The 24535-nt window shown below is 39.0% G+C and overlaps 1 protein-coding gene across 5 annotated transcripts in view; it reads left to right on the plus strand.

The window, feature by feature from the left end:
- The window catches only part of CAPN7 (calpain 7), a 49220-nt gene that overhangs the window by 17153 nt on the left and 7532 nt on the right, over positions 1–24535 (plus strand). For 3 of the 5 annotated variants that reach the window (XM_068988274.1, XM_068988359.1, XM_068988448.1), the window contains 9 exons: positions 3938–4064; positions 4878–4963; positions 6187–6280; positions 8002–8148; positions 10157–10263; positions 11007–11127; positions 22225–22369; positions 22485–22584; positions 23900–23975. In XM_068988274.1, coding sequence (XP_068844375.1) covers positions 3938–4064; positions 4878–4963; positions 6187–6280; positions 8002–8148; positions 10157–10263; positions 11007–11127; positions 22225–22369; positions 22485–22584; positions 23900–23975 — 1003 coding nt within the window. Of the gene's footprint in view, positions 1–3937; positions 4065–4877; positions 4964–6186; positions 6281–8001; positions 8149–10156; positions 10264–11006; positions 11128–22224; positions 22370–22484; positions 22585–23199; positions 23336–23899; positions 23976–24535 lie in introns of all 5 variants that reach the window. The other 2 variants (XM_068988103.1, XM_068988186.1) reach the window with 1 other exon arrangement.

Here is a 24535-nt window from a genome sequence, read left to right on the forward strand (position 1 = left end):
GCCTCTGTGACACCATGCAAGCTTTTCAGTCTGCTTCAGACTTTAATAATAGAATCCACCTTCTGGTGTTACTGTGATGATTAAACGAGTTAATAAATGTAAAGCACTTATAGTGGTGCTTGTTCTATAGAAAGCACTTTGTAATAAGAATAAACTGTTAGGAAATAACTGTCTTGCTGAATACTAAATTATATAATTTAGCTGTACATTTCAAATACTTTAAAAATGTTTGACCAGTGATTTCACTTCAAGAAACCAATTCTACTTATGAAAATGTGAATCAATTATTCTAGGATGCTCTTAAATGGTAATATCCAAGTAGAGATATAAGCTTGTAGTTCCAATCTTTGTGTAACAGGTGAAGATAAATCATGTTTTTAGTGCTCATACAACAGAATGTCCCTGGAAAGAATTGTATACACTCATGAATAATCAAGTTTTCAAGAAATTAAGTAACACAGGAAAATCCTTACACTGTAATTAAAAATATAACTGTCTTATAACTATCAAAAATATAACTGTCTTACAACAGTTGTTAAAATGTAACTCCCCTAATTACCTGGAAAATGCCATGGACAGAGGATCTTGGTAGGCTACAGTCCATGTGTTTGCAAAGAGTCGGACACGACTGAGCAACATCACTGCCAGAGCTGGGATTGTGTGTGACCCCTTGCTCTCTGCTTGTCCTGCACGTAGGAACCTGAGCTCCATGAGGACAGAGAGTGTTTGCCTACACGGTGTCCCACGAGGCAGGTGCTCAGTGAATGCTTACCAAGGTAGTTAAATTTTAAGAAAAATCAAGTAAAATTAAATGCTCTAACTGGCAAGATTTTTCCTTTCTTGTTTTATGGATTATTTCACAGAATAATCAGAAGAAATAGTAACAGTAAACATTTTAAAATTCAAAGAAAGAAAAAAAATTAAAAAAATAAAATTCAAAGATAGCAGACTGATGGCAAAAGCTCCCCAGAGTATGAATCTTTGGTTAGAAAGATTCAGTTCAGTTCAGTGCAGTCGCTCAGTCGTGTCCAACTCTTTGTGACCCCATGAACCGCAGCACGCCAGGCCTCCCTGTCCATCACCAACTCCCGGAGTCCACCCAAACCCATGTCCATTGAGTCGGTGATGCCATCCACCATCTCATCCTCTGTCATCCGCTTCTCCTCCTGCCCTCAATCTTTCCCAGCATCAGGGTCTTTTCCAATGAGTCAGCTCTTGGCATCAGGTGGCCAAAGTACTGGAGTTTCAGCTTCAACATATTCCTTCCAGTGAACACCCAGGACTGATCTCCTTTAGGATGGACTGGTTGGATCTCCTTGCAGTCCAAGGGACTCTCAGGAGTTTTCTCCAATACCACACTTCAAAAGCATCAATTATTCGGCACTCAGCTTTCTTCATAGTCCAACTCTCACATCCATACGTGACTACTGGAAAAACCATAGCCTTGACTAGATGGACCTTTGTTGACAAAGTAATGTCTCTGCTTTTGAATATGCTATCTAGGTTGGTCATAACTTTCCTTCCAAGGAGTAAGTGTCTTTTAATTTCATGGCTGCAATCACCATCTGCAGTGATTTTGGAGCCCCCAAAAATAAAGTCAGCCATCATTTCCACTGTTTCGCCATCTATTTGCCATGAAGTGATGGGACTGGATGCCATGATCTTAGTTTTCTGAATGTTGAGCTTTATCTAATCTTTTTTAGAAAGATTGGTTGACTAATTTTTTTCTTTTCTGGCCATGTATTATAAATTATAAAGTATTTTAAATATTTCAAAGTTTTAAGAAAAATTTAGTAATTCAGTGGTGACTTTTGAGAGAACAAGTATTAAGGAGTCTGGGATTTACTGAATTGTAGTTCATATGGCAGGGTAATAATATTGAGTAATTTGATTATAGATGTGAGTCAGCCTTATTTTTTCTCCTCAAACTTTTGTGATGGCGGTTCTTGAATTCTTCTAAATTCATTCAGCTCACTGTATGTTACCAGTCAGGTCCCGACACTACACGGGTACAAATTGCTGCCTGGAATGCTAGTGGTTCTATGAGATGTATGAGGTGATCATCAAAAAAGTTTGAGAAGTGTTATATACCATATTATGCTCTAAGAGATTTCCAGCAAATACTGGCTTACTAAAGGTTTAGAGGTGTCCTTCCAATGGAAAAAAAGAAAAAATACTTCAGCCAGGAGTTTTCAGATCACACATCACCGCAAAACCCTCTTTTTCCTAATGTCTGTCAACATTCTGCTTTTAAAAAAAACATTTTTTTTCAGGTTGCGTGGCATTCACCTTATATCATCCTATAAATCTTTCAAAACCAGGCTTGTTGCCCTTGCTCTGGAAGCACTTTGAAGAACGGCAGACTTAAACTTTTGTGCTGTACATTAATTATAGAGAGATACTTCACGTGGATTCTGGTCCCATCACTTCATGGGAAATAGACGGGGAAACAGTAGAAACAGTGTCATACTTTATTTTTGGGGGGCTCCAAAATCACTGCAGATGGTGACTGCAGCCATGAAATTAAAAGACGCTTACTCCTTGGAAGAAAACTTATGACCAACCTAGATAGCATATTCAAAAGCAGAGACATTACTTTGCCGACTAAGGTCTGTCTAGTCAAGGCTATGGTTTTTCCTGTGGTCATGTATGGATGTGAGAGTTCGACTATGAAGAAGGCTGAGTGCCGAAGAATTGATGCTTTTAAAGTGTGGTGTTGGAGAAGACTCTTGAGAGTCCCTTGGACTGCAAGGAGATCCAACCAGTCCATTCTGAAGGAGATCAACCCTGGGATTTCTTTGGAAGGAATGATGCTAAAGCTGAAGCTCCAGTACTTTGGCCACCTCATGCGAAGAGTTGACTCATTGGAAAAGACTGATGCTGGGAGGGATTGGGGGCAGGAGGAGAAGGGGATGACCCAGGATGAGATGGCTGGATGGCATCACGGACTCGATGGACGTGAGTCTGAGTGAACTCTGGGAGTTGGTGATGGACAGGGAGGCCTGGCGTGCTGCGATTCATGGGGTCGCAAAGAGTCGGACACGACTGAGCGACTGAACTGAACTGACTTCGCATGTATTCCCTACACATTTTGAGTAGAGAGTAATGGATAAGATGCTGGGTTTGGTACCAAAGACCTGGGTATCTGATACCCTTCCTTCTATGTCTTAGCTCAGCAGTGTCACAGATTGATCACTTAAAACTTTTTCTAAAAAATTTGCTCTAATAAAATGTTTTGAAGGTCAAATGAATAAGATATGTAAAATATTTTGTGTGATGCCCAGCACATGTTTAGTCTGTGGGTACGTGCTCAGTCGTGTCTGACTCTTTGTGACCCCATGGATTGTAGCCTGCCAGGCCCCTCTGTCCATGAAATGCTCTGGGCAGGAATACTGGAGTGGGTTGCCATTTCTTACTCCAGGGGATATTCTTGACCCAGGTATCAAACCCACGTCTCTTGCATCTCCTGCATTGGCAGGCGGATTCTTTACCACGGTTGCCACCTGTGTATTACTCAGTAGCTAGGTATTCTCATTATTAGTCCTGCAGAGATGCGTTTGTCAAGAGCCGACATAAAGATCTGTAGCTTCCTTGCTTTTCTTGAATGAATCAAATGGCTCCATTTTATTGAAACTGAATTTCTTGAATATAACCGTGCTAAATTTAACTTTTAAGGTATATTCTTAAGATAAATATAAAAGTGTTTAATTGCTCTTCTGTTGTCAGTTGTCTGTGTACCTTTTTTTTAAATTGAGGTGGATGATCAGATTGGATTCAAAGTCAAATATAAAAAGCCAAATTTGACCAGAGAGTTTTTTTAGAATTCACTGTATAGCTGTGATCACTATACCAAAAAAAATTCTCTGGGAAATTTAATCTTGTTTTTAAGTCATTTTTTAAGGTTAATTTTATTATTAAATTTTTATTATCACCTCAGTGATAGATGTGGCAAGTTACCATTATCACCTAAACAAAAAGCTACATTTTCTAAATGGGTACGACCAGAAGACCTCACCAACAATCCTACGATGATTTATACTGTGTCTAGTTTCAGCATAAAGCAGGTAAACATTTATTTTGTATAATTTTATGTGAAAAGCTAACATTTTAAAGTAATTTGAATATACATTTGCCCTTTTTTTTAGATTTTTATTTATTCAGATTCATTAGTATGATTGGAAAAATTATTCATTTTGCATTTGACTTAGACATACTGAGATGTAATAACTCTTGAACAGTTAAATAGATTTTTGTGCACCCTATTGATATATGCTTGCAGATGAGAATAATTGAGAATCTGAATTTTATGCTTGATGAGAGAATAAATAGAAAAGATAAAAAGGTATTGGGCTTATTTAAAACACTTCAGTGGCAGAACAACTCTGTGACTTGATTGTAAACTTTATTAATGACACATTAGCCCTGAAGTCATAGATTTTTTTCACATTAGTATGAAAATAATGCTCCTAAAATACTGTGATTCAAATTTTTTGATGTGCGTATTGATTTTAATTTGTCATATTGTAATTAACCAACTTTTTAAATGCTTATAATTTTTTATTAACCAATTTTTAAAAAATGCTTATAATTGTTTGTCATTAAAAAGTGTAATTCAATTGAATATGCTTTTATTCATTAAAAATACATCATGCATATTTAATTATTCTAAAGTAACTTAATTGAAATACTTGTTTTTCCAGGGATTTGTACAAACAAAATATGTATTAGTCGGCACTATGGCATTTCTATTTATTATTTTGCTATTCAAGCAGCACTCAAGATATTTAGTATAAAAGGCTCTAGATGCAATCCTTAAATATTGTGGTAATGTTGAAATTGCATGAGTAAATGGATGTATTAATAATTCTTATTAACAGACAATAGTATCAGATTGTTCTTTCGTGGCATCACTGGCTATCAGTGCAGCTTATGAGAGACGATTTAATAAGAAGTTGATTACAAGGTAAGATTTTATATTTGTCCCTTTACCCCTTTTCATGGAATTGTCTCTTACTTGGAAATAGAAGCTTAGGTTTTGTCTGCACAGAAAGGGCATATCACTTAGCACTGTTACGGCCTTTGTGTGTCAAGCAGATGGTTTGGGAGTGTGGAGGGATTTGCTAAGACAATCTAAGAACATATGCACATATAGTTAAAATAATATAAATGAAATAAATGAGATTGGTCAAATTAAAACCGTATCATATTTATAATTTGACTGTACTATATAGTAGCCACAAGTCACATGTGGATATTACACACTTGAAGTGAGCTAGTCTGAATTTGGACAGGCTATAAGTGTGAAATGGATCAGAGTTTGAAAACTTAACACAGAAAAGAAATCTATTGAAAAATGTCTCAAATTTTTACATCATTTATTGAGATAATGTTTTTAATGGGTTACATAAGACATTAATATAAAACATATAATACAACATATAGGTCTGTAATATAGTATAACATAATATATATATAACATTTTTGTTGGCTAGAACAATGTACTGAAATGTTACTATGAAATACTTTTTCTTTCAATTTTTGGAAGTTTTATTAGCTTAAAATTATTCATTATAAAAATTAAGCATTATAATTTTTTTGTACAGCTTTTCCTGAGTTGTTTTTGTTATGTTAAGTCCTGAAAGAACAAAGGTAAATAGATACAGACCTTAGTTTCAAGTCATTTGCCATCTTGGATAAACAGAGCTTGTAAATAAATCTTACGCAGTTTGAGAAAGAAAATTGATATTGATAGTTTCTATGAGTATCTTACTAGATAATTTTATCTGTCTATTTATCTAACTTTATCTGTCAGAGTTATAGTTTCTTTAGTTGTGGTTAACTGAAATGGTCTCTTTATGTTTTAGAGCCAATAGTAGATTATTTTAACTAGTTTAAAGTATATCCACTTACTAGAAAATTTATTAGAGGATATAATTAAAAAGAGCATTTTTCAGAATATTATGAAATGTATGATCTCGTAAGATACTGTCTTCATTTATTTATATTAAATAAAAACTTTGAGGTGAAATTCTTTTTCCATTACAGGTCTATTATAGACAAATATTCTTACATTTATTTTTGTAAAATTACTAAGACAATAGCATATGTCTAAATAAAATTAATATTCTGCATAGTTTATATTGAATATTAATGTTGGTATTTCACCATTTCTTTCCCTTACTAAAGCATAATTTACCCTCAGAATAAGGATGGTGAGCCAGAGTACAATCCTTGTGGAAAGTATATGGTAAAACTTCACCTCAATGGTGTCCCCAGAAAGGTGAATAACGTTTCTCTCCATATCAACCCCTTCTCTCTTCCCTACCTTTGAATCTTGAGTACAGTCATTAAGAAATGTTATTTATGTAAACATTTAAAAAGTCAGTTTAGTTTATTTTGACTCTGTGATATTATACATATTACTACCAATAACATCATCAATAATAATTAAAAATAAAAAATTGTGGCAGGCATAAAGTCTTTTAAAAAATGAGTTTGGAAAAATTTATAGAAAGCTCCAAGAAGTAGCATTGAGCTAATGATTGCTTATGCTTAAAATGAATTTTAATCTGGTGGTCATTAATTACCTTTTTGATTAAAAAGATATCAGACACAGTGTGTCCATTAGACAGTCCATTAGAACAGTTTGTGTGTGTAAATCGAGATGTTAAGACACTTTTAATATTGTTTTCCTTTGTGAAATATGTACATAGTTTTAAATTGCAAATCTTTCTTTAAGGATTCTGAACCATGTTGTAAGGGCCTTGTATTGTTAGGATTCTCTAGCTCCTGTCAACTCATTAAGTCCAAGGATCAACATTAGTATCACTTGGGAATTTTGTGGGGCTTCCCAGGTGGTGCTAGAGGTAAAGAACTCACCTGCCAATTTAGGAGACATAAGAGACATGGGTTTGATTATCTGGGTCGGGAAGATCCGTGGAGGAGAGCATGGCAACCCATTCAATTATTTTTGCCTGAAGAGTCCCATGGACAGAGGAGCCCAGGGGGGCTACAGTCCATAGCATTGCAAAGAGTCGGACACGACTGAAGTGACTTAGCATTCATGCACAAAGGAATTTGTTAGAATTTCTGAACTTGGCCCTCATCCTGGACCTGCTGAATCAGAATACACATTTAAACAAGATTCCATACTGATTTTAGTGTGGGAAGCTTAGAAGTTACTCTCTAGTTGAATAAGAATCAAACTTTAGGGTGCACTGAATCATTTGCAGTGCTTGTTAAAAAAGATTCTTGGGCTCTACCCCCAAAGCATCTGATTCAGTAGGTCTGCAGAAGGGCTAGAATTTGCATATCTAACAGGTTTCTAGGTGATGCTGTCTGAGAACAACCTTTCAGAATGACTGCTCTAGCTAATTTCTGAAGGACTAAACAGAATTATTGAGAATGGTTTTTCTGAACTATAATTTGTAAATAATCTCTGGTTTAAAGAATCTTTCAAAATGCAGTTGCATAGTTTTTCTATTAATAAATCAAAATTCTTTTTATCCTCTTAATTCCCAAATCACTTTATAATGTGAATTAGAGGCTGCATGTTTGTGGTGATTACTTCTATGCTTCTGTATTATTTAAATGTATTAGTTAGCCATAATGTTTTACTACTAAGTATAGCATGAATCTTTTTGCAGATTTAGGGTACTATTTTTATTTACCTTAATAGTAAGAGGCCCTTTTGTAAATTATTTTAGATATAAAGTACATTTCTAGAATCTGTAATAATTTTGTTGGTAGATCCATAACATTTTCCAACCAATTAGCTCCAAGTTAATACCTGAGAGGGAGATTAAATTGTAAACCTTAAGAAAGGCATCACAAAACATTTTATAATTGATCAGTTTCCAGAAATATGAAACTACCATTATCTTAGTAATTGACATAGCATGCCTTTTATTTTATCAGTATAAGAGGTATGGAAGTTTTTTGATAAAAAAGGGTTTAAGATATTTTGTACCACCCAAGGAAACTAATGTTCTCTTTCTCCAGGTGATAATTGATGACCAGTTACCTGTTGATCACAAAGGAGAATTGCTCTGTTCCTATTCTAACAACAAAAGTGAATTATGGGTTTCTCTCATAGAAAAGGCATACATGAAGGTCATGGGAGGGTATGATTTCCCAGGATCCAATTCAGTAAGTAAGAAGGTGATCCAGACACGGGCTTATGCTACCTAATATGATTATTCTCAGTTTGAAAGATTGTAGATGATGTATTTGGCTTAAATGAAAACATTATCAGCCCCTGAAAAATATTGATCAGTAGTTATTATGGGAGTGCATGTTTTGTTTTACAAGATTATTTGCATGTTGTATAGATTTAGTATTCAGGAAAGCCTAAAGTGTATGTGTCTACTGTTCTGGTTGGATACAGGGCCACATAAATGTAGTGTACCTTTCCAGAGAACCCTCTGCAAATCTAAGGGATGAGTCATATTGTCATCCTTCTGTGTTTTGTTTTTTTTTTTTTTAATAAATTCAGGCTCAAGGACTTTGGGGTTAGTTTATCCCAACCTTAGCACAACTTTATCTGTAGTGTTCACTACAGTGTCCTTTAGTTGTCAACTACAGCCTTACACGAGAAATTATTCAGACTAGCATGACTTTAAATTATAACGCTAATCAGCCTATAGCCTTAGAAAAGGTGTTTACCCTTTCTTAGCTTCTTTGCTTGTCTGTAACATGAGGATAATACCCACCTCTCAAAAACTGTAAAGGTTAAATAAGGTAAATATATGCAAATCACCTGTTACTCATACCTGGTTAGTATACTAGCCCAGTGCCTGGCCTCCTGCTGCTGCTGCTACTTATAATGCTAGTCAAAGAATGTATAGGTCATAGTTAAAGGTTCAGTTCAGTTCAGTTGCTCAGTCGTGTCCGACTCTTTGTGACCCCATGAATCACAGCACGCCAGGCCTCCCTGTCCATCACCAACTCCTGGAATTCACTCAGACTCACGTCCATCGAGTCCGTGATGCCATCCAGCCATCTCATCCTCTGTCATCCCCTTCTCCTCCTGCCCCCGATCCCTCCCAGCATCAGAGTCTTTTCCAATGAGTCAACTCTTCGCATTAGGTGGCCAAAGTATTGGAGTTTCAGCTTTAGTATCATTCCTTCCAAAGAATACCCAGGACTGGTCTCCTTTAGAGTGGACTGGTTGGATCTCCTTGCAGTCCAAGGGACTCTCAAAAGTCTTCTCCAACACCACAGTTCAAAAACATCAATTCTTTGGCACTCAGCTTTCTTCACAGTCCAACTCTCACATCCATACATGACCACTGGAAAAACCATAGCCTTAAAGGTAGAAGGATGTTAAAAAATTTCTTCCCAGTCTCCATGTTCAATTGCTCTGTCCTTCAAATGCTTCCCTGGTGGCTCAGATGGTAAAGCATCTGCCTACAAGGCGGGAGACCCGGGTTCAATCCCTAGGTTGGGAAGATCCCCTGGAGAAGGAAATGGCAACCCACTCCAGTGTTCTTGCCTGAAGAATCCCATGGATGGAGGAGCCTGGTGGGCTACAGTCCATGGGGTCACAAAGAGTCGGACACGACTGAGCGACTTCACTTTCGCTTTCAAATATTTTTAGTTTAGCTTTCTAATCCATTGCCTGTTGATTTACAGAATCAGCTTAGAGAGGGAATGAGCATAAATGCAACTGTCATCATCATCATCAAAGCAGTTTTTTCTATTAAATGTTTTGAGTTTTCATCAGATATATCAGTAAATGTATTCTGGAAAAGCAGCGGAGAGTGTGAGGAAATGACAGGTTTGTGCTTAAATCCAGGTGGGAATTTGAGTTAAGTAAGAGGTTTATTTTTCTGAAGAGGAAAATGCAACGCACCCAATAGTAAAAGATTTATTATCCCTGGAGAGGGAAATAGCAACCCACTCCAGTATTTTTGCCTGGAAAATCCCATGGACCAAGGAGCCTGGCGGGCTACAGTCCGCAGGGTCGCAAAGAGTCGGACACGTCTGAGCACAAACATACAAGAGATTCATACAGATAGAAAAAACTTACTCCCTTCTGAATTATTCCTATCAGAATCATCGTATCAGATCAGTGAGATTTAATAGCGTACCCTGGGGACTTATATTTAAGATCCTGAAAACCACAGTGACAGTCCTGACTGGGTTTATGTTGCAGAACATTGATCTTCATGCCCTGACTGGGTGGATACCAGAAAGGATTGCCATGCATTCAGACAGCCAGACTTTCAGCAAGGATAATTCTTTCCGAATGCTTTACCAAAGGTAAACACTTCTCTCTCTCTCTCTCTTTTGTACTAAAAGAGGCCATTTAAAAACTTCATGTCTTGTTGAGAATGGATACTGCAGAGGCTGTCCTTCTCAGTTATTAGGGAAGTTGTGTTTTTAGAATATTCACTTGATGCACTCGCTCCAGCCAGCCCTCGGTGATGCTTGCGGTTAATCCAGATGGTAGATAATCCAGAACATTTGGATAAAGGAATATTGGAAAGACTATTTTGTACTTCCTGAGTACTTACCAATTTGAAGGAAGGTGGGAAAAGAGGAGGGTGAGAACATAAAGATAGCTTAAGCCTTAAATGGATCATCCATGTGAAGAGCTGGAAAACTGTCTGTACAGTAATACACATTCAGTCTTGAAACCAGAAAGCTCAGTGATTTGACGAATAAAATTACACAGCTTTGGGAAAAATGCATTTGGTATTTTCCGTCTTCACCTTTGTTTGTAAGTCATTTGAAAATTTAGCATTTATTTTTCTTCAATGATAGGTTTCTGAGAATTAGTTTGTCTAAACCTGAGAGGGAAAAGAAATAAATGTGATAGTTTTTTCTGATTTGCTATAAAATAAAACTGTACTTCTCTGGTGGGTGTTGAAAATAGCCTGTTTTAGAAAAGATTTCCACTTGGTGGAAATTTTGATGTAAACCACAAGATGAAAGGAAAGATGGTGTAATCTGAGGTCCGGATGTGTTCACCTCTGGTTGTTGATCTGTTGGGCTCATTCCAGATTTCACAAAGGAGATGTCCTCATCACTGCGTCCACTGGAGTAATGACCGAGGCTGAAGGCGAGAAGTGGGGCCTGGTCCCCACACACGCATACGCTGTGCTGGACATCAGAGAATTCAAGGTTCCGCCTCACGTTTCATTTCCCTTGCTTTTCTTGTTTGCTAGTAAGACATTGGAAGCATTCCAAATAACATATGAGCTTTTTAAATACTGAGAAGTCAAGATTTAGACCGAGTTTGAAAACCATTCTGCCTATTACATTAAGCTTGACCTCTGCCTCTCCCATTGGAGACGATGAATAAAAAGGTGGGAAATGGAAAGACAGTGGCAGTACAGACGTTGACAGTGGGACGGGAACGCTGTACGCCTCTTTTTTTAGGGTTGAGGTGAACACATGTCCCTCGAGGCTCTGGGCTGTCTGTTGGCTTTGGTGCTCAGACACAGTGTCAGACGGTAGAGCCTTCAGTGAATACTTGTGCTCGGACGAAAAATAAGAGGATACCTATGAATAAGGAACATGCCAGTGGGTTTGCAAGTGTCTTCCTAGCAGCCCTTGCTCTAGGAGGCCTTTTTCAGACCCTTTCTCTGTGTTCTGATATTGGCACATTGACTTTATTACTTCTCGTGTTATTGGTTAGTTTTTTTCATTGAAAAATATGTCTGTACGATAGATTAGAAAATATAAACCTCATTAAGGAAAGAGCTCTCTTTCCCTGATGGTATAGAAACTAAGCTGTCTAGTTACTGAAAAGTTTAACTAGCTGTATAGTCAGTTTTCCTGCTTAAACTTACAGAAAGAAGTAGTGATCAATCACCAAGAACAGGGTACTACTGTGTTTTTAAATTGATTTTCTCATGTGGCACATGGAACTATATGAATCATCAAGGCAGTAGAGATGTGCTGCAGCATTTAAAAATTTATGGTCTTAAAGCCACTGCTGTACCACTAACCATCCTGTATAGAATTGTCTCTCCCTTTAAAAGTGGTGTAAAAATTGACTGCATAACGAAAAAAAATTTTTTAATTTATGTGAAATAAACTGAAATATCTGTGTTTGTTTAGGAATGTATCTTGCCACAAAAACCAAGTAAAACATTGGGAATAACAGTTGCTATTATTTAATAATAATTTTACTGTTAGAATATCCTTTGAAATAGATGTTAATGAATGTATCTGGCAAGAGATTTAAATTTAGACAATGAAACAGTATGAAAGTAAGCTTGAATGTGAGAAAAATTTCTGTAAAGATACATCATTTACTTCAAGCAATAAGTATTTGTTCTGATTGTTTAGGAGAAACTGGGAAAATAACATATTTAAGAGAAAAACAGGTACCTGTGGTTTGACTTGAAAACAAAGCATTAAAAAGTTATTGAATCTCGGTGAAGTAAGCTTCTCAAATAATAGCCTTGTTAAGAATCAGTAGCATTATTCACACAGTATCAATTTGGCGTGTCGGTTATTGTATAATGATAAAGGTTGCTTGTGTTTTTTATACTTTATTTTAAATCGAGGTGTGATAGATGTGCAGCCCTGGGTGGTGGAGAGCACGGTGATGTGATGGTTCCGTACATCACAAAACAGTCGCCACAGTCAGTCACCATCTGTCCCCATGCGAAGTCATCACGGTGTTATTGACTGTAGCCCCGGCGCTGAACATTTCCTCCCCACAGCCTGTTTATTTTGTAGCTGGCCGTTTGTGCCTCTTTGTCTGCCTCGCCTGCTTTACTCACGGCCCCCTCTCCCCATCCCACTCAGGCAGCCGCCCGTTTTTCTCCTGTATCTGTGAATCTGTTTCTATACTCTTTGCTCACTGGCTTTGTTTTTTAGATTCTACACATAAGTGAAATCATACGGTATTTTTCTTTCTCTAACAGTTTCACTTAGCATAATACCCCCAAGATCCAAGACAAACGGCAAGATTTCATTCTTTTTTAATGGCTAACATTTCATTGTGTATATGTCTACCAGTTCTTTTTCTTTATCCATTCATCCATCAGTGGACACAAGTTGCTTCCGTATCTTGGCTCTTGTATATAATGTTGCAGTGAACGTTGGTGTGCATTTGTGTTTTTCAGATTAGTGTTTTTATTTTCTATGGACAAATGCCCAGAAGTGAAATTGCTTGATCATATGGCAGTTCTGTTTTTAATTTTTGGGGGGTCCCCATACTGTTTTCATAATGCCTACACCCATTTCACATTCCCACCGAAAGTGCATTTCTTTACATCCTTGCCAACGTTTGTTATCTGTTGTCTTTTTTGCTGTAGCTGTTCTGACAGGTATAAAATGATACCCCATTGTGGATTCCGTTTACATTTTCCTGATTAGTGATGTTGAGTATCCTTTCATATATGTGTTGGCCATCTGTGTATCTTCTTTGGAAAAAATGAATGAGCAAGTCCTTTGCCCATATTTAAAATTAGGTTCTATTTTTCTCATGTTGAGCTGTATGAATTCTTTGTATGCTTTGGATATTATCCCCTTATCAGATACATTATTTGCAAATATTTTCTCCCATTCAGTCGGTGGCCTTTTCATTTTGTTGATAATTTCCTTCACCTTGCAAAGTTTTGTAGTTTGATATAACATTATTTGTTTGTTTTTGCTTTTGTTTCCCTTGTCTGAGGACACAGATATAAAAATACTTCCAAGGACCATACTGCTTATGTCTTCCTCTAGGAGTTTAATGGTTTTAGGACTTAGGTTGAAGTCTTTAAATCCATTTTGAGTTTATTTTTGTATATGGTGTAAGATATTGTTCCTGCTTCTTTTTTTTAACATGTAACTGTCCAGGTTTCCTAACACTATTTATTGAAGAAACTTTCTTTACCTCTGTGTATTTTTGACTCCTTTGTCATAAGTTAGTTATAAGTGTGGGTTTATCTCTGGGCTCGGTACTGTTGCACTGATATATGTGCCTGTTTTTGTGCTTGTACCATATTGTTTGGAGTACTGTAGCTTTGTAGTACGGTTTGAAATCAGAGAATTGTGAGACTTCATAGCTTTGTTTTTCTTTCTCAAGATTGTTTTGGCTCTTTGGGGTCTCTTGTGTTTCTGCACCAGTTTTAGTTATTTGTTCTAGTTCTGGGGGAATTGTCATTGGTATTTCAGCAGGGATTGTAGTGAATCTGTAGGCTGCCTTGGGTTGTGTGGGCACTTTAACAACATTAGTTCTTCAGTCTGAGCATGATGTCGCCTCCCATTTGTTTGTGTCATCTTTCATTTCTTGCATCCGTGTCTCACAGTTTTCAGAGTGTAGGTCTTTCCCTTCCGTTTTGTTCCTTAATACTTTATTATTTTTCTTGCGATTGGAAATGAAGCTATTTTCTTAATTTCCCTGATTGTTGTTAGTGTATAGAAGCATAACAGATTACTGTATATTAATTTTGTATCCTATAGCTTTACCAAATTCACTTAGTAGTTCTAATAGCTTTTTGGTGGCATCTTCAGGATTTTCTGTGTATAGTATCATGTCTTGTGCAAACAGTGACAGTTCTGTTTCTTACTTAACAATTTGGGTTCCCTTTCTTTATTTTGCTTGTCTAGTTGCTGTGGCTAGGACTCTGAATAAAAGTGGCAGGAGTGGACATCTTATCTTGTTCCTGATCTTAGAGGCGATGTTTTCAGTTTTTCACTGTTCAGTATGAAGTTAGCTGTAGGCTTGTCATATATGGCCTTTATTATGTTATGGTCCCTCTGTACCCACTTTGTTGAGAGTTTTTATCATAAACAGATGTTGAATTTTGTTAAAGCTTCTTCTGCCTTTATAGGAATGACCATATGATTTTTATTCTTCAGTTTGCTTATGTGATGTTACCCCTTGATTGATTTGCAAATGTTGAATTGTCCTTGCATCCATGGGATAAATCCCACTTGATCGTGGTGTGTGACCTTTTAATGTATTGTTGGGTTTGGTCTGCTAATATTTTGTTGAGGATTTTTGCATCTTATATTCATCAGTGATACTGGCCTGTGGTTTTCTTTTCGTATGGTATTTTTAGTTTTCGTATCTGAAATGCTGGTCTTTGAGAATGAGTTTGGAAGCATTCCTTCATTTTCAGCTCTTTGGAATACTTTGAGAAAGATAGATGTTAATTCTTCTTTAAACATTCAATAGAATTCACCCATAAAACTATCTGGTCCTGGACTTTGTTTGTTGAGAGTTTGTAAATTACTGGTTCAGCTTCATCACTGGTAGTTGATTGGTTCATGTCTTAATGTTTCTTGCTGATTCCATTTTGAGAGATCGTATGTTTCTAGGAATTTATCCATTTCTTCCAGGTTGTCCATTTCACTGCTGTCTAATTGTTTGTAGTAACTTCTTATGATCATTTGTGCTTCTGTGATGTCAGTTGTAACTTCTTTCTTATTTCTTATTTGACTTATTTGGGCTGTCTTCCTTGATTAGCTTAATTAAAAATTTGTCAATTTTGTTTATATTTTCAACAAACCAGGTCTTAGTTTCACTTTTCTTTCTTTCTTTTTTTTTTAGTTTCTATTTCATTTATTTCTGCTCTCTTCTGTATGATTTCTTTCCTTCTACTAACTTACGGGTTTTGTTGGTTTTTTTTTTTCTAGTTCCTTTAGGTATAAAGTTAGGTGTTTGAGGTTTTTCTTTATTTCTGAGGTAGTCTTATATCACTATAAACTTCCCTTTTAGAATTGCTTTTGCTGATTGTGATTGTTGTGTTTCCATTTTTATTTATCTCAAGATGTTTTTAAATTTCATCTTTGACTTCTTCAGTGACCTATTAGTTGCTTAGCTCCTATATGTTTGTGGTTTTTGCAGTTCTTTCTTGTGGTTGATTTCTAGTCTTGGATTCTTGTGGTCAGAAAAGATGTTTGATGTGGTTTCAGTCTTTTTAAATTTTTTGAGACTTGTTTTGAGGCCTGATGCGTGATTTGTCTTGGAGAATGTTCTATGTGCCCTTGGAAAGGATGTGTATTCTGCTGTTTGGGAATGGGATGTTCTGTAGATATCTATTAAGTCCATTGGGTCTAATGTGTAAGATAAGTGGTTTTCTTAATGATGATTTTTCTGCCTAGGTGATTTATCCATTGATACAAGTGGCGTGTTACTACCTCCTAGTAATATTGTGTTACTGTTCATTTTTCCCATTATGTCTGTTAATATTTGCTTTATGTATTTGGGTGCTCTTATGTTGGATGCATATGTATTTAAAATTGTATCTTTTCTTGGATTGATCCATTGTCTCTTGTTACAGTCTTTGTTTTAAACTCTATTTTGTCTGATACAAAGTATCGCTATCCCAGCTTTCTTTTTGTTTCCATTTACATGGAATACCTTTTTCCATACCCTCACTTGGAGTCTGTGTGTGTCTTTAGATCTGAACTGAGTCTCTATAGGCAGCATTTATATGGGTCTTGTTTTCTTTATTTTTTTATTATTTATTTTTATTTCCTTTATTCACTGTATGTCTTCTGATTTAGTCTGTTTACATTTAAAGTAATTATTCATAGGTATTTGGTCATCGTTTAGGGTTATTTTTATAGTTTTCTTTGGTTCCTTTCTTCTTTTGTTCTCTTTCATTATAATTGATGACTATCTTTAGTGGATTCCTTCCTTGTCTTTTCTCTGTGTGTCTATTAGAGATTTTTGACTTGTGGTTACCATGAGGTTTGTGTGCTCTATGCTGGGCTCACTCAGTCATGTCTGACTCTCTGTGACCCCATGGACTGTAGCCTGCCAGGCTCCTCTGTCCGTGGGATTCTCCTGGCAGGAATCCCATAGTGGGGTGCCGTTTCCTCCTCCAGGGGATCTTCCTGACCTAGGGATTGAACCCATGTCTCTTATGTCTCCTGAATTGACAAGCAGATTCTTCACTACTAGTGCCACCTGGGAAGCCCCGAGGTGTGCGTATAACAATGCATATGTATCATGCGTGTGTGCATATGCATACATTTACACATGATTGTTTTAAGTTCATGTCCTTTTAAGTTCAGATGCGTTCTGACAACTATGCGTTCTTACTGACACTGTCCACATTCCATGTTTCTGGCATCGCATTTTACATCTTTTTGTTTTATGTGTCCCTTCAGTTCAGTTCAGTTGCTCAGTTGTGTCTGACTCTTTGTGACCCCATGGACTGCAGCACACCAGACTTCCCTGTCCATCACCAACTCCCAGAGCTTGCTCAAACTCATGACCATCGAGTCAGTGACGCCATCCAGTCATCTCGACCTCTGTCATCCCCTTCTCCTCCCGCCTTCAGTGTCCCAGCATCAGGATCTTTTCTAGTGAGTCAGTTCTTCGCATCAGGTGGCCAAAGTATTGGAGTTTCAGCTTTGGAATCAGTCCTTCCAGTGAATATTCAGGACTGATCTCCTTTAGGATGGACTGGCTAGATCTCCTTGCAGTCCAAGGGACTCTCAAGAGTTTTCTCCAACACCACAGTTCAGAAGCATCAATTCTTCGGCACTCAGCTTTCTTTATAGTCCAACTCTCACATCCATACATGACTACTGAAAAAAAAACATAGCTTTGACTAGACAAACCTTTGTTGGCATGTATGTATCTCTTACCATACTTTTAAGTTATGTATGTATCCCTTAACCATACATAGTGTGGATATAGATGATTTTGCTGCTTTTATTTATTAACCTTTCTACTAGCTTTATAAGTAATTTATCTACTGGCTTTACTCTGTGTAGTGTTTGTGTGTGTGTGTGTGTGTGTGTGTGTGTGTGTGTGTGTTTGTGTGTGTGAATTATTCAGTCATGTCCGACTCTTTGTGACCCCATGGACTGTAGCCCACTGGGCTCCCATGTCCATGGGATTCTCCAGGCAGGGCTGCTGGAGTAAGTTGCCATTTCCTTCTCCTGGGGGATCTTCCCAACCCAGGGATCGAACCCTGGTCTCCTGCATTGCAGGCAGATTCTTTCCCATCTGAGCCACCAGGGAAGCCCCCTTTATTGTACGCCTACGTTTACCAATAAGATTTTTCCTTTTGTAATTTTCTGGTTATGGCCTTTTCTTTTTCACTCAGAGATGTGCCTAGAGATGTAAAGTGGGTTTAGTAGGGCTGAACTCTTAGCTTTTGTTTATCTGTGAAACTGTCTTACCTTTTTCTCAAATCTAAATGATAACCTTACTTGGTAGAGTATTCTTGGCTGTAGGCTTTTTTTTCTTTCAGTACTTTTAATATGTTGTGCCTTTCCCTTCTGACCTGCAAGGTTTATGCTACAAGTCGGCTGATGGTCATATGGGAATTTCCTTGCTCTTCTCTTGCTGATTTTAAGATTTTCTCTTTGCCAGTAATGTGTCCTATTTTAATTGCAGTGTATCTTGGTGTGGACCTTTAAGTTCTCTACCCCTTTCTCTCTTCTCCTTCTCAGACCCCTGTGATAGGAATGATAGGTCAATATGCTTGATGTTGTCCCAGAAGTCTCTTAAAGTATCCTCATTTTTAAAAATGCTTTTCTTTCTCCAGCTAGGGCAGTTCCCGCTTCTCTGTCTCCCATCTCAGTGATCCATTCCTCTGTACCATCTGATCCAGCACTGATTCCTTCTAGTATGTGCTTTTTATTCCCACTATTGTATTCCTCAGCTGCTTGTTTCTTTTTTGTATTCTCTAACTATTTATTAAACATCTCACTGTGTTCATGCATTCTTCTGAATTCACTGAACATCTTAATGATCATTACCTTGAACTCTTTATCAGGTCGATTGCTTAGTTCTTCTTCTGGGGTTTCTTTCTTCCTTCACTGGGGACATTTTCTTCTTTTGCCTCTTTCTGCCTCGTTTTGTTTTTGTTTTTATGTGTTAACTATGTCACTTGGGTTTCTTGGTCTTGGAGAAGTGGAGACGTCCCTGTGGAGGAGACGTTCTGGGGGCCCGGTGGCACGCCCCTCCGCTCAGCCAAGCTCGGTGCCCGAGCAGTGCCCTCTACGGGTTGCATGGGCCCCTCTGAGGGGCTGACTACCACGAGCCCAGTTGGATGCCAGGCCCTGCCTCACACACAGGCTGCCAGCCACAGGTGGGCACAGTCAGGTCCCAGAGCAGCTGTCTGAGCAGCCCGGGGGGTGCCTAGAGCTGGTGCTGGCGTGTTGATGGGTCAGGCTGTGTCCCATGATTAAGGCACTTTGGAGCGTGTGAAGACGGAGTGAAGTGTGGCCTGGTGATGGGTTTCTTTACCGTGATAACACTCACATTCACGTCAAAATGCTATGAAAGTTACTGAGCAGAAACACAACCAGCCTGAGCAGGCTTCTCACATGATGGAATTGGCTCCGGTTTCCTTTTGAAAGGTTGCTGCTGTGAGCCCCATGTTATGCCGGAATTCATGATCTCTGGAGGAGAGGATTTCAATCCGAGTTCAGAGATGAAGCATGACTACTTGGAGCTTTTGGTATAGCGAAGTTTTATTAAAGTATATAGCTTCTGACAGACATCAGAAGGGGACAGAAAGAGTGCTGGTTTTTAGCAACCTGTTTTATGTCTCTTAGCAAGCCGTTAATCAGACAAGAGACTTCTCGAGGCTGAGAGAGTTTCACCAGGCCCCTCTCCCACAATACGCATTTTTGAGATAGGATGGCAGAGGTGTGTCATCCCCTGGCCATAAATCAATGGACAGGAATGCTGGTTTATTGAGCCATCATCAGTCCAAGGTTTGAGAAAAGGAAAAAAGTTAGTCTTAGGTGGAACTATCTTGAAGAAAGGCAGTTTCCAAAGCAAACACACAGCTTCATGAATAGCTTAAAAACATTTCCGTGAGAAAAACATTGGTTAGCTCAAGGCGGAACCAGGTGCCCTCAGCACAGAATTAGAAGACGCCTCTTGATTTTGTGCAGAGAAGGAGAAGAACTCTGCCCCTCGCAGTTTGCTTCCTCCGGCCGCCGGGGCCCCGGCCTCCCTGCCTGTCGCCCTCTCCTTTGTCTATGTGGTCTCTTTGTAGTCAGGGTTGATCTCTTCCGAAAGGCTTCATCATCTGTGTTCGCATTTACGGGCCTTTCTTTATGATCTTTGGGTACAGATTGAAAGAATTCCCTGGGTTCATCATTTTTATGTGATTTGTGCTATCAGTTTTGAGATACCTTTTCTATTTCAAAATCCTTCCCTATTGATCCATTCAGGCTTTTTTCTCCAGAACTCCTTCATGCCGATTTGCCTCCTCTTTGACTAAAGCTGCTCCCAATGTTACATCATTTGTGACTTTCTTTACTTAGTGATATTTTCATATTAATACTTGAGTGAAAGTGTTATCCTTTTGTTTGACTGCCTCAAACCTCTTATGTATTTTACGATCTTCACTGTAGTCTCAGTTATCCTTGTTTGAGTAATATTTTTGTCTCCTTGGGGTAATATTCCATAGTCTGTTTTGATGGTACATCTCCATTTTAAGCTGCTGTCTTTAAACTCAGACAGATCTTCTGAAGGGATCCCTGAGGCTTTTCCTTTGCTGCCACTTGGAAATACCTGGACATGGAATGTTTCATCATAAACCTGATTACTTTCTTAGTTCTCTAGCATTTTATTCCCCCATTCAGGTTCCTCTGAATTGCTGGTTTTCTATCCAAACAAAATTTGCAGCTGTGCCTTCGTGCCCTTGAATGTCAGTGATACCTGGGACCTTCCTCTGAAGCTTAGCAGCAATTCCTGTTTATACTTTTTACTCCTTAATACTCCTTACGTTAAAGAGTGATGAAGTCCTGGAATAAAGAGATGTCCTGCTCATGTAGAAATAGGTTTCTTGCGTCAGAAAGGAGTTCAGCATTTGTTGGCTGATGTGTGGCAGGGGCAGGTGAGGCACAAATGATACAGAAGAGACTAAGAACAGAAATTGTGCTGCTGAGCTTCCCGGGAATGCGGCCTTAGAGAAATTAGTTTGATTTATGTCCAAAAATCACATCTATCCCAGGCCATGATTTGCCACGTTTAAAATGGCAAAGAAATGTGTGTATGTGTGTGTGTTTTTAAATATCTTCCAAATTGTTTGGTTTGTGACATCATTAGAAAAAGAATGCAAGTTTCTAAGTTGACTCCTTGAAATAAGACAGATCTTTTGGATTTACACGCTCTTTTGTTCTTCTGAGTCAATATGATCAACTCTGTAGACACACCCAGTATTTATTGAGCGTATATGGTGTTCTGTAAACTCAGTAGAGACTTCTGAAACAGGATAATAACGTTAACCATTTCAAGGATTTTTTATAGTTGCATTGGGGAGACGAGACTCCTGCATTAGAAGTAGGAAATGATGCAAGATAGGATATTGTTTGTTGTAAACTAACGTAATACAGATTGTTAGCCCTGAGAACTTTAAAGGAGAGGTAGCAATTAAAATGAGAAGGGGCTTCCCTGGTGGCCTCAGTGGTACAGAGTCCGCCTGCCAGTGCAGGAGACGCAGGTCTGACCCCTGGTCTGGGGAGAGGCTGCATGCCGCGGGGCAGCTCCTGCGCCGCAGCTACTGCACTTGTGCTGTGGGGCCTGGAAACGCAGCAGCTGAGCCCACACACTGCGACTGCGGAAGCCCCCGCGCTCCAGGGCTCGAGCTCTGCACCAGGAGAAGCCCCCACCGTGAGAGGCTGTGCACTGCGCCTGGAGAGCAGCCCCCCCTTGCCAGAGCCGGAGAAGGCCTGTGTGCAGAGGAGGGTGCTAAAGAGCATCCGAAAGCAGAGCAGTCAGAGGGGACCCGAGGGCCCGCCAGGAGCGGGGCAGCGTGAGCAGAGGCCTTCAGGGTGGGGACCGAGTGCGGGCCGCTGGCGGGGCCGAGAGCAGGGCCGGGGAGGGCCAGGCGTGGGGGCGGGGCGGGCCAGGCGTGGGGGCGGGGCCCTGGGAACCTGCAGGCCAGAGCAGAGGAGGCCTTGAGAGGACAGGAGACACCTCACGCTCTAGGGCAGCCTGGCCCAGAGGCACTTCCTGCCCGGATGAAACATTCTGTGCCCGTGCAGTGTGATACCTAGCTCCCAGGACGCTTGGTCCTTGAGCTCTTACTGTGACTACTGTGACTAAGGAGCTGATTTGTAAACTTAATCATCTCTGACCACGAGTGAGTAGTGATTAGGGACAGATAGCGTACCTCTAGAGATAGGTAGCCGTTTACAGCTTCTGATCGGATATGGGACTCAGTCAAGTGCTGATTAAAGAATAGTAATTTCAGATTCAAACTGCATCCTCACTTGGAGAATGATATACCTAATAAAAATAGGGTAAAACTGTTTTATAACTTTGTTATCTCCTGGCTTTTTTAATAGGGGCTTCGATTTATCCAACTGAAAAATCCTTGGAGTCATTTACGTTGGAAAGGAAGATACAGTGAAAATGATGTGAAAAACTGGACCCCAGAATTGCAAAAGTACTTAAACTTTGATCCTCGAACAGCTCAGAAAATAGACAATGGTAAATAACTTTTTAGTCTAATAATACGTGTTTAACATGCTTTAACAGTGTAAAATGTACTCAGCTGACGAGTCAGTCAGGTCTTTTCAGACTAACAAAGACATCTAATTTTTAGGGATATTTTGGATTTCGTGGGATGATCTCTGCCAGTATTATGATGTAATTTACTTGAGTTGGAATCCAGGTCTTTTTAAAGAATCAACATGTATTCACAGGTAACTTTTTTGCACATTTCAAAATATGCTTCATAGTAGTGTCCCTTTTTTCATTTAAAATGAAATTATTTGGGAAGACTAGTATTCTCGTTTTATCACGCCCACAGAGGGCTTCCCTAGTAGCTGAGCTAGCAAAGAACCTGCCTGCCATGCAGGAGACCCCGGTTCATTTCCCGGGTTGGGAAGACCCACTGGAGAAGGGATTGGTTACCCACTCGGGTGTTCCTGGGCTTCCCTGGGGGCTCAGCTGGTAAAGAATCTGCCCGCAATGTGGGAGACCTGGGTTCCATCCCTGGGTTGGGAAGAGCCCCTAGAGGAGGGCATGGCAACCTACTCCAGTGTTCTTGCCTGGGGAATCCCCATGGACAGAGGAGCCTGGCGGGCTGCAGTCCATGGGGTCACAGCGAGTCGGACATGACTGAGTGACTAAGCACACCGCATGCATAGAGAACTGCCATGTAATAGTCACTCTTCGTATGCTTCTTGATTGCGCCAAAAGAAAACAATGAAACCTTATAACCTGATTGTATTTGAAGCAAAACTTTTTAAAATAGCGTCTCAGCTTAGCTCTGTGAGAAGTTTAACTGCGACCTCCTTGCCGATGTTGTCTCTTAGTACTTGGGACGCTAAGCAAGGACCGGTGAAGGACGCCTACAGCCTGGCCAACAACCCCCAGTACAAGTTGGAGGTGCAGTGTCCACAGGGGGGCGCCGCGGTCTGGGTTTTGCTTAGTAGGCACATAACGGACAAGGTACTGGTACCCTCCTTACATCCCACGCAGACATTCTTTCAAACAGTTAGACCAACGTGAGCGAGTTACGCAACTTGGCCACCAGCCTGTTTCCTTTATATGAGTGGCTCAAAAACAGTGTTTCCTTAGATGAATGAACGTTTTCCTCAAAGGAAATTGATAATTTACAATTATACACGTCGAATCTCTTTCAGAAATCATGTATGAAGAACAGCAAGAGGGGGTCTGTGCTTTCTAGTGAGAGTTTTAGTGTTAATTATATACACTTTAGATCTTAAGAATATTAACATAGAAATATGCTAAAGGGGTTTTGGAAATGCTGATGCATTAGGCCTGGTTTTATAAAGGGTAACCATAATTTTAATGGTTTTTAGAGTGTTTTTGTAGTACATTGCTTCATACAGCATGCTCATATACTGAAATTACAGTTTAATTGACATATTTTATAACACTAAACGGAAATGCTCTTAAACTTAGAAATAATCTCCTCCTCACCTACACACACACACACAGGAACATAGTGAGTCGATTTTCCTAACCATATTGAATTCTTTGTGCTTTTAGGATGATTTTGCAAATAATCGAGAATTTATCACAATGGTTGTATACAAGACTGATGGGAAAAAAGTTTATTACCCAGGTATGTTTAGTAAACAGACATTCAAACAAACACTAAAATTCTATTTGTGTGGTTAATTTGAAAAATGACAAATTTTGTGTAGGTAATACAAATAAATTAATAATTATGCTGATAAGACTAATAGAAACCGCTCACACAGATGTGTGGCTATTTATACTACTTGTGTGTGTTATTTTTTTAAATTTAGAGACCTCAGGAATTTGGAATTTCTGCACTCTCGTCGCACATTGCTGTCAGAGCTTTATTTCTAAAATGTAAATCCTATCTTTTTCTCTGATCAGAAAATCTGTGGTTTTCTGTGGACTCTTGGATAAGGTCCAGGCTCTTGAGTGAGATGTCTGAGGCTTTTTATACTCCGGCCTTCTCCTTAAGGCACCCTCGGCGCAGGTCTGGCTGCTCCTGAACACATCACGCCCGTGTTGCCCTCTTCTCTCTCAGTTCTTCCACCAAGAGTCTCTTCTCCCTGGCCTCTTCCCGCATATTCCTTTTCCTCTATTCTTTATAATGAATGTGGTTAAGATCCAGTTTATGTTATTTCCTCTGTGATAACCTTCCTGCCA

This window comes from Capricornis sumatraensis, chromosome 1, assembly GCF_032405125.1.
Source record: "Capricornis sumatraensis isolate serow.1 chromosome 1, serow.2, whole genome shotgun sequence".
Lineage (NCBI taxonomy): Eukaryota > Metazoa > Chordata > Mammalia > Artiodactyla > Bovidae > Capricornis > Capricornis sumatraensis.